This window comes from Falco biarmicus, chromosome 2 (assembly GCF_023638135.1).
Source record: "Falco biarmicus isolate bFalBia1 chromosome 2, bFalBia1.pri, whole genome shotgun sequence".
NCBI classification, from domain to species: domain Eukaryota; kingdom Metazoa; phylum Chordata; class Aves; order Falconiformes; family Falconidae; genus Falco; species Falco biarmicus.
In genome coordinates this window covers 22,055,084-22,065,220 of record NC_079289.1, presented here as the reverse complement: position 1 = coordinate 22,065,220, position 10,137 = coordinate 22,055,084, and the positions used below count along the sequence as shown (strand labels likewise).

The 10,137-nt window shown below is 54.3% G+C and overlaps 1 protein-coding gene across 2 annotated transcripts; it reads right to left on the bottom strand.

Annotated features, from left to right (window-relative positions):
- Nucleotides 1–649: 649 nt before the first annotated feature.
- Nucleotides 650–6,158, bottom strand: SHISA2 (shisa family member 2). 2 transcript variants are annotated; one of them, XR_008820369.1, is made up of 3 exons: nt 5,467–6,158; nt 2,679–3,559; nt 650–1,608 (listed from the first exon to the last, which is right to left on the bottom strand). XR_008820369.1 is itself a non-coding variant. In XM_056329592.1 (2 exons), the coding sequence occupies exons 1-2, from the start codon at nt 5,768–5,770 to the stop codon at nt 3,006–3,008; spliced, it is 858 nt and encodes a 285-aa protein (XP_056185567.1). In that variant the 5' UTR covers nt 5,771–6,158; the 3' UTR covers nt 650–3,005. The 2 variants fall into 2 exon arrangements, 1 of the variants encoding a protein (XP_056185567.1); XM_056329592.1 differs by having other exon boundaries at nt 650–3,559.
- Between the last annotated feature and the right edge of the window lie 3,979 nt (nt 6,159–10,137).

Here is a 10,137-nt window from a genome sequence, read left to right as displayed (position 1 = left end):
CTTGCCCTCGTGGTGCAGCACTGGCAGTGCTGGTGCTGGAATCACCAGTGGCAGGAGGGAGCAATCACTGTGAAAGCGGAGTGGCCTTGTCCCAGTCTGCGTTATGCACCCTTGCACAAGGGGGCTTGGTTTTTGTCTCACGAGGATGACGTTTGCTCAGGTGAGAAGGGTCCCTGTGCAGAGGGAGGTGGGGAACAGCACGGCCACTTACTGAGCTATGCACTTGAAATGCTTTGCTGGTAACTGTGAATCCAATTGAAAGCAAAAATTCTCTGAAAATGTGTATTTTGTATGCATGGATTTGTATGTATGCAGAGTATTTGGCATTAATTGGAAAGGGAGAGGACCATGGGCTCTACCCATCTTGCTCCCACCACTGGTCCCCAACCATCCCTGCGGCCACTGGGACGTGAGGCGTCCCAGCGCACCTGATGCTGAGGTGCCCTCTCCCTGCTCCCCTTCCCTCCAAACCCTCAGACGTGCCCCACCATTCACTCAGCCATGTAAATTGTTGGTTTTGCTGTCATTCTTTGAAAACACAGCCAAAAAGCCAAACTTCGCTTTCTGCCAGGACTGGAAAACTGGGTTGGTCAGATGGGCTCTTGTAGACAGAGGAAACTGAGGGGAAAAAAAACTGTAACAAAGCAAACAAAGTCACACCATAAAGCATTTATTAAGAAACAAAGGGGCCTTTTTTCTTCGTTTGTAAGAAACACTTTAAAGCAAGTGCCCTTTCAGAGATTTAAAAGCTCTATCAAATGGTAACATTAGTTTTACATTATTGTACATGACATTTAAAAAGAACCCCACGACGTCTCGCGAACTTCCTTTTATTACAACTCAGATTTCTCTGCCTTCAGTTGTAAATTAATTTCTACAGACTTAAATTTAACTTATTCTTTTATTTTTAAACAAGTAAACAATATACAAAGAGATTCACCTGAATTTCATAGGTCAGAGGAGGTGTCCTTGCCAGGGCAGGTGCAAGGCAGGCAGTGCATGCTGGTGCGGGGCCAATAGCTGGCTTGGTTCACAGTTAGAAAAGATCACACAGGTGTGGACAAGCTTGCCGTCTGGCCACCAGTTACAGACTGGGTCTCACCTGGGGTCGAGCACCTCCAGCTCCTGCCGGAGCCAGCAGCAGCTGAAGGCAGGCATGCCAGCCCCTGCGCCTGCCACCAGCTCAGCTTTCCAAGGTCAGCGTGGGACCAAGCTGTAACGTGGGCAGGTAAAACCCTACATCCCCACGAGACCCGAGTGCACGCTGGGTCCTTCAAAAGCCTGGCAGCACCCAGCTCTGGTGCACGTACTGCCTTTAAAGTTCCCCCAGGTGGTGTGGGCAGAGCAGGCACCCAGCACCTCCAGCAGCCGGGCGCTGCCTTGCCGAAGCCGCCCAGCCTGGCTGGAGGGGAAGCCAGGGCTTGTAAGCCAACCTTTCTGTCCAGGTCCTACATGCTGGATGGGCGATCACGGCCAGGAACAGCAGATCTGGGATAGACCGCCTATTCATTTTCCTACGTCAGTCGCCAAACCGTTTCAGCCCGCTGCAGACTGCCTGTGTGTGGCATGTTTATGAGTAAACCGTTGGATCTGGCAGTGCTTCTGCACCTATGTGTAATTTAATAACAGACATACAAAAAATAGTAGTATCACAGTTATTGCTACATATTGATACAGTATCAGACAATAAGAAACCTTTTATCAGCTCTGGTCTGGTTACACTAATCGCCCAGTTTTGGTATATGCCCCCAGTCCTCTGTTGCAGTGTTTTGGCTGAAGAGCAAAGGGATGGAAATGCAGAGACCTACGACTTTTTAAGAGACAAAACCAGCCTTAAATAGTTTGTTGCATCCAGGGTGATATATTACAATTAGCACAGTCCAGTTATTCCCAGCACACTGCTCATCTTCAGCCGGGAGAGGTATTTCTCCCCAGCTGAAACAAAGCAAGTCAGAGCCACCAGCTCCAGTGCAAAGCGTCGGAGCAGGGCTGGGGACAGGCTGGTGGGGGAGGAAAGAGCCCGTTCTCCTACGGTCTGACTCCACCACAAGCAGGGTTGAGGGCTGACAGCTTAGTGTGCAGTCACACGGGTTTACTGTTTCATGGGAAGTGAGGTTAAAGCAGGCGTGCCTGGAGTCACAGCGCGACCTTTCTCCACAAAGACAGCCTCTGCTCAGATGCCGCTAGCTGTACCAAAAGCTTTGCTGAGCATCAGGAAGAGCAAGCACCTGGTACCCTGTTTTTGCTAAAAAGTTCACAAAGATAAAGTCTGTGCAAACCACTACTGGGTCTTGATCTCGAGATAAAACCAAATCAAGAAGGGTTTCAAGTGCACTGGAAGGAAGAGCTGAATAATTCACGCTCTTCCAATTCCTACATAAATACCAGGGACAAGGAAAATCGGTCTTTGCAAGACTAAGCCTTTCATGGCATTTCACCCCAAAATAGGGAGGGGGTGGGGGTGGGGTGTGTAAGGAGCCACAGGGGCTGGTACCAGCACCCAGCACACAGGGATTGCACTGTTCAGCTCTCGGTTGTGATTGTCTGTAAAGCAATGGGAAACGTCATTAAGGAGCTGGGAGAGGAGAAAAGAGGTTTCTTAAGTACTGCCATCTTCTACAGTGTAACAAAACTCTTTCTACGAATTAATTAGGCAAATACTTCTGACCATGTCATACCTGAAGGGCACTTAATGGCTCCAGCATTTATCTCGCAAGTACAGTGATCTGAAATACATATGCATTTTCAGCGTAATCCTTTACCGCCGTAAATCACGCACTGGAATGAGAGCGTATCTGGCAACGTTAATTCAGAGATACCATCCTACAGTTTCTGGCAATGGACCCCGATGAAAATAAATTTATAAACACTGTCTGACATGCATGAGCCTCTCAGAATTATTTACAAGTGATGTTCTGGGAGCTTCGTTCCGAGGAAGCACTTCTCCTTCGTTCAGTTTAGATATTAAAATCTGCCGGGTGTGGAGGGGGAGGAAGGCGTCAGCGCTACACAGTCACAGCTGGGTACATCTTCTGTTCGCTGTTGGTGTGCGGGTAGGGAGACTGGATCTGCCTGTAGCCGCTCTGCAAACCGTCCAGGAAGGGGGGCACAGGGGTCAGCGGCATCGAGTCATGCTGCACAGCATAGCCCACGTACTGGGGGTGCAGGTACTGCCCCTGGTGTGGCACGATCTGGGTAGCCTGCTGGCAGTTCAGCACTGAGAAGTTCGTCGGCATGTTGACGTAGACGTTATTCATGGTCCCTTCTGGCAAACAGCAGTTGGTCTGGGACCTGGTCGGGGGGGCTCTGGCCCCCGAGTTGGCACTGGAGCTGGAGCTGGCAGCAGTGCTCGACTGGCGGGAGGAGGAGCCGCGGGAGGTGCTGGCACTTGGGATCATGGGGATCGTCTCCATCAGGCGGGTGCCCCCAGGGGCTCGGCTCTGCTGGGGCTCCTGCTTGGGCCGCAGGCATCTGCAGCAGCAAGCTGCCACCAGCGACCCCAAGATGATGAAGGCAACAAATACAGATCCAACGATAAGGAACGGCACGTAGATGGGCACTGCAACAGCAAGGAAAACATTGTCACTGGGGGGGCAAGGACCAACCGCAGCAGCTCTGGCAGAAGACTCCCCCCCTCACCCAAGCCAAGCCCCCCCACCCCCAGCACAGGTCAATGCAGGGTGAGCACTAAAAGCTGTGTGGGCAGCTGAGCGTTTTACACAGGCAAGATGAAAAGGGCTGCCAAAGCCAATGGCTAGCGTTTCCAAAAGCATCTTTAAAGTTACTAGCAGGGAGGCAAGGCCACTGCTCCTGCCTGGAGGGAGGACAGCTAGCTGCTGTTGATGGTGGTCTAGACCACATCAACCACTACTCCACACCTTACCAGATGGGGTCTCTGATACACCCTACTAGAAAAATCAGGCAAGAGAACGCTGGGTTTTGGTCGAGGAGCACAGGGTAGTCAAACACCAGTGCTGCATCACATCCCACTTCAGCACCAGCCCTCTCTGGTGCTGTCACCCCTTGGGGCAGGGAGGCAGCCAGGCAGTGACCAGGCACCAGCCACAGGGGCTCTGCCACCCTGCAGCCCTGGTGCAGAGCAGCCAGATGCTCGTCCCATCAGCTCTGGGTGCAGGGAGAAACCATGGGGGAGGTGGTAGGGCAACAGCTCCATGCTCCAAAGCTTCACTGCCAGCAGATGAGCAGCATCACTCCTTGCGAGGCTTAAAGAAGGGACATCAGGGCACAAAGAGTGAAGGGTGGGAGCATAAAGCGTGGGTGATGCTTCAGTGGTGGGGTCAGAGGCCTGACAAGGCAGATGGTGAACACCATCCCTGGAAAGACCTGGGCTCCAGTTGTTCTGCGTTCCCAGGGAAAAAGCTGTTTTCTCTGCCTCTGTAAGAAATCTGCATGGATATATCCAGGAATAATGAGGGGAAGGTGCCTCCCTTTAGCACTTGCGGATGCTCAGGACGACAAGCCTGGGCTTCATAATTCCCGCTGAAACCCGGCAGTGCCGAGGCACAGGTAGGGCTGTGGACCTCTACTTGACCAGCGCTAAGGCAGCCCTGGCACAGCAGCTGCCCCTCCTGCAAGTTACCCAGTGCCAGCACATGGCTGTGGCTCCCAAACCTGCCGACCAGTAAATATTAACCAAGAAAATGAATTGTCAAGAAAAATGCCTTGTTCTCAGAACTGCAAAAGGGGGGTTGTCTGGCTGCTTGTCAGACCAACTCCTTGCACAGCTAATTGGGTGGAGGAAGTTATAAGCAAAAGGGCCCATTTCTCCCACAATTTTAGCGCTTTTCTAACAAAAGGCTTGCAAAAAATCGGCTCTACTTCCGTGCCTGGTGCTGGAGTAGCTCTTGAGCAGGTGCACACACTTGCTACAGACTGCAGCAGGCAAGTTTTCTGAGAGTAAATCTGTCCTAATTATAACATCACTTCAGGCTACTTCTAGTGCATTCAGCGGGTGCGGACGGCAGCGAGGGCGCTGGGCGAGCGCGAGGCATCCCTCAAACAGCAGCAGAAAGGTAGAGTTTATCCTTGAAAGTTAATCTCGTCAGAAGTGGGGGCTCCCGAGTGGGAAGAACACCCGCAATTAGAGTGGGGGCCCAGCCAGAAGTCATTCCGACATGTCACCTTGCTTGCTTTGTTTGGCTCGTATGGGCCATTCGTCTCTTCCTTCCCACGAGGGGGGCTGAAGAGCCCGTTCGGAGCGGGGCAGAGCCCGTGCCCGCCGGGACGCGGCGTCGCCCCCTTTTAAAGGGGACAGGGCTGGACTTTCAGCGAGGGAGAGGGAGAAAGGGGCCGCCACGCCTGGGGCCCCGGCCCCCGCTCAGCAGCTGCGGACGGGCCGGCGGCGGGGGGAAGGGGCGGCGGGAAGCCCGCCGAGACCCGCGGGGGCCGGGCCGGGGCCGCCTCACCTGCCGCAACCCCGCGGGGGCCGGGCCGGGGCCGCCTCACCTGCCGCGCCGTCGGGGCCGTCCTTGCCGGGGCGGCCGGGCTCGCCGCCGCCCTGCCGCCGGTCGTTGTCGCAGGCGCCCTGGTCGAGGCGCGCCTCGGCGCTGGAGCAGCAGTACCGGAGGGCGCAGCTGCCGCAGCAAATGGTGGCGTCGCCGCCGTCGAAGCGCTCGGGGCACTGGAAGCCGTCCCGCCAGCCGCCCTGCCCGTCCAGCCAGCCGTGGCAGTACTCGCCGCTGGCCGCGGCCCCCGCCGGCAGCAGCCAGCCCAGCGCCGCCAGCAGCAGCCAGCACCGCCCGCCCCGCATGGCGCCGCCGAGGGGGCGGCGGGCGGGCGGCCGCCCGGTCAGAGCCCCCCCGCGCCGGGGCCGCGCCGCCCGGCCTCCCGGGGCGTGCAGCCGCCGCGCTGCGGGGAGTCTCGCCGCGGGTCCTGCCGCCGCCGCATGCCCGGCGCTGCCCGCGGGGTGCGGAGCCGCCGCCACCGCCGGGAGGGACCGGCCGAGCAGCGCGGGGGGGGGCGGCCGGCGCCGCTACTCGCGACTCCCTCCCCGCCGCCGCGCCGCCGCGGCCCGGCCCTGCGCCGCGCCCATGGGCGAAGCAGGCGGCAGCGGGACCGACCTCCGCCCGCCCGCCCGGGGGCCGACCAGCAGCGCGCCCCGTCCGGCGCCGCGCCCGCCACGGCCGCTGGGGGGGGCGGTCGCCGCGCCCCGCCCTTATAGGCGGTGGCGGCCCCGTGCGCATGCGCCCGCCCGACGGGGCGGCACCGCTGGCCCGGCCGGCCCGGCCCGCCGCGGGAGGGGGCTCCGCCGGGGGGCGGCCCGCTACCCCCTCCGAGAGCGGCGCGGCCCGGCGGGCTCCCCGCTGAGGGGTACAGCCGGGCCCAGCCCCAGCCCCCCGGGCGGCGGCCCCCCGGCCCGCCCCCCGGCCGTGGCTTTGCCTCCCCGCTCCTCCCAGCGCAGCGGCAGCGCCAAGGCGCAGGGATGCGCTTTCCAGCCCGCCCGAGCCGCTCCAGCGGCCGGGAAGTTTGTTGTTTCTCTCTCCTGGAAGCCGGCTCACGTGTTGCCAACCAAAACTTTCGCCACCGAGGGAGAAACCGCCTCTTTTTATTGAAAAAGGCAGAAACCGGGCAGCTCCGGTCCCTGGTGCTGTTCTTAAATCCTGCTGCCATCCTGCTGCCATCCTGCTGCGAGGAAGGTGACCGCACCGTTATGTTTATTTATTTCCCTCATTCTTTCAAGCTTTCCTTCTACAATTAAATCGTTGCTTCTCACGAACAACACACCGGTCCTTCCCCCTCCACCTTCATCTCCCTCTTTTGTTCCCTCCACCGCTGCGCAGACAGCTGCAGGCTTCCGCAGGGGTATTAGCCTGGACCAGCGGATTCTGGTCAAATTACGGCCCAGGTAATTAATTCCCTCGTGCTCCCCCGGCCCCCCCCCCGTGCTCGCAGCGGTTGTTTCCCAGCCCCGTCCCCTCCGCGGCCGGGCTGGGTGCCGAGGCGGTTCCCACGCGTCTCCCGCCGCACCTCAGAGGGATCAGGAACCCGGAGCTCTGGGAAAGCGCGTCGTTACCGAGATGAAAAGCGGGATTGCGGCGCGACAGGTTCTGCATCGCCCGTATCGACCCAGCTGGACAAACGGGCAGAAACGCGCAGGAATTTTCCCGGCGGAGCCGGCGATGCTCCAGTCCCAAACCCGAGCAGCGGCTGCCGGGGGGGTGGGGGGGTGGGGGGGCGCCCCACGACAGATGCCATACCCTGGGCCCGCAGTGCCACAGCACCCACTGCCCCCCCTCCCCCGTGTGTGGGTCAGCGGCGAGGGACGGGGGGCGCCTGGGGAAGGAGCTAAAGCCACGGCCAAACGCGTGCGTCCACAGAGGTCTTCCGACAAGACCACTGTCATCACCCATGGCTCGGGCTGGCGTTTTTATAATAGGAAAAGCAGCTTCTTGATTCTTTTGTACGTGGCAGGTAAAATCCTTTCCCAGCCCCCTCCCTCACGTCCATGGTTGCACTGACCCCCGGGGAGGTATATCTCGTTCAACAGCAGTAACACGCTTCTGGAAGATAAGGCTTCTTCTACCTGTCTAGCCCACCTGTATTCCCAGTCAGGAGCCCTTGATCGCAACAAAATACCGGCACCAGATCCCTTGCCGAGATTACCTGTAACAGGTACTTTATATATTCAAGCTCAGAATTTGTCTCAGCTTGTCTGGGTAAAACCAGAGATAATAGCACACCTCATGATGCTTTTGTAAAACTTAAAAACATCTGGCACTTTGCAAAATGCTTTAGAACATATTCAGCAAGACTAATCAGCATAAAGAATTTTTTTCTAGCTGTCTTTACAAGCTGATCAGGTAATATCTGTATAATTTAAAGTGCACAAAAAAAAAAAAAACAAACCAAAAAAAACCCACCAAACCCCAACAACAAACTAAAATATGCAAAAATGCATCAGTATAGCAACTATCTTTTCTACTCTGCAACTTTCTCACACACTTTGTGTCTAGCAACCTCATAACACTAGCTCAATCTATTTCAACATGAACTAAACCCATCACTAAGGCCCCAGAGCACAGGACACCAAGCTCACGGGGTCCCATCCAAACGATCACATTCAGCTTTTAGAAACAATTGAAACATCATATATATGTTAGAGTGGGTAAATATTTAAAGCCTAGAGATATTCAGTAATGCTCACATCATTTATAAATCTCTACTCTTTGCTTTATTTTTCTCTAGAAGTTTGAATTTTTACTCTTTCTACCAGGTGTAGTTTTCTGAGGCCTTTGGCACAGTAGAAATGTTCTTTGCCCTTCTTAAGCCAAATGCATGATCCCAGGAAAGCAAGTACCACATTTTATTTCAGTCATTTGAAGAACTCTCACACTGTTCTGTGATTCCTGAAAAATCTTCTCAAAGCAAGGAAAATAGTTAAAATTACTTCTGTTAGTCGTCTGAAACTGATAAAAGTGCATTTTCCGTAACATTTTTGATGCTTTGAACTGCAAACTGCCTGTGCAGCAGTACAGGGAGGAAGTACATTTACAGCACCGTACAGCTTTTCCAGGACACAGTGTCCAGCCACTGCGCTGGCCATGGCAGTGATAACCACACACCCGCACGCCCGGGCACGGAGCTGTGACACAGCTCCCTGTTCCAGTGCCAGACCAGGATGCTGATCCTTGCAGGCCAAGCTGCTGTGGGTTAATCGCCACCGCATGCTTAAATGACTGTGTAACACCGGTGTCTTCTTACCTTGTAGATTCATTTGGTCACTGCCTTGACAGGTATTGTCCTTATTGTAACAAAGGCTTTTTTTCTGTTTTACTACTACAATCCCTCTACAGATGGGAATTTTTCACAAGTATGTGCCTTCAGAGCACGGTGCTTTGCTTTCCTTAGGTTTGCAGGCCCCGTTTGCTAAAAGCTCCTTGCAAATGCAACTGCTTCTACATCAAAAAAAGACATCAGAAATAGGAAAGGCATGAAAAGAGGGATAATACAAAAGCACGTTTTTCATCTTGAACAGCTCCCACTTCAGAAGGGGGGAAAGCAAGGACACCCCACCTTGAGTCTGAGCTGCTGAACTGGTCACAGTGAGGTACCACAAACATTTGTCGGGGCTGGCTGTGGGCAGGAAGGGGAGAAGAGACAGGACAAATTGGAAGAAACTGTAACAACAAGAAACAACAGTGCCTCTCCCACTTGGGTGTCCATCTTAACAAATTCTCCAAGACAAAGCAGGAACACAGACCTGTCACCTTGTTCTGTATCTCTATTTTTGTTGGAATCTCTTTAGAGCAGGGAAAAGGAAAACCCTGCGACGCGACTCTCCAAGCTGCCGTGAGCTTCTGTGGGCGGGTAAGCAGCTCTTGCTGTTAGGGATGTTTTGCTTTCCCTGTTGCATTTCCAACCCATGCTCTGAGATTTACCACACTCCTTCAACGGTAACAGACACACAGAACCGGCAGCAACTCCTATCCCCTTTTTCTTTTGACTCACTGTAGACAAACTTTAGATGTTGGGTGGATGCCGCCTCCTCTTCTCCTTTGGGATATTCATTCTTGGTAGCCCAGTCACTCGGGTACAAGTGAGTTTACCTGCTTTTCATTGCCCAACCCTGGATGCCAGACAGGCTTCTATGTACCTTTCTCATTACATTTAGCTAGTCTATCTACCATTACATCATTACTGTCAAACAATATTGTAACCTCATCCGAAACTTGGCAATTACTTTGGCTCTGCAGTTGTGTCCACAACACTGCAAATCAGAAGTACAGATGAAAACTTGTAACCTGAATTCTTCTCCCTCCTTTCTCCCAGAGACAAGCTAGAATTCATCATCATGGTACTATTGTTTAGATTACTTGGCATGTAAAAGCCATGCCATGCTTACTGCCAGAGCTGGATTTTATAGCAGTTTGTACTTCATCACTAGATTCCTCTTCCTGGTAATATAAAGTAATGGAATCAATTCCCACCCGAAAGCCAAGCTGAGTATGTAGGGGTTTAGTTATTTAAAAAAAACACACAAACTGTTTGTCTTGTCGTTTGGGGTGGTTTTTTTGAACTTCCAAACAAATTACCTTGAAGTCAGAAATCCCTGCATATCGTACATTTATCCTGGCAAAATTGCTTCTCAGGTAAACCCGTATTTCCTGCCGATAAAGC

Bases quoted from the DNA above. Each gene is read 5' to 3' on its own strand.
- SHISA2 (XM_056329592.1), bottom strand. From the start codon at position 5,770: ATGCGGGGCGGGCGGTGCTGGCTGCTGCTGGCGGCGCTGGGCTGGCTG. The intron at 3,560-5,466 runs GTGAGGCGGCCC...TTGCTGTTGCAG, and splicing joins CGGCCCCGACGGCGCGGCAG to TGCCCATCTACGTGCCGTTC.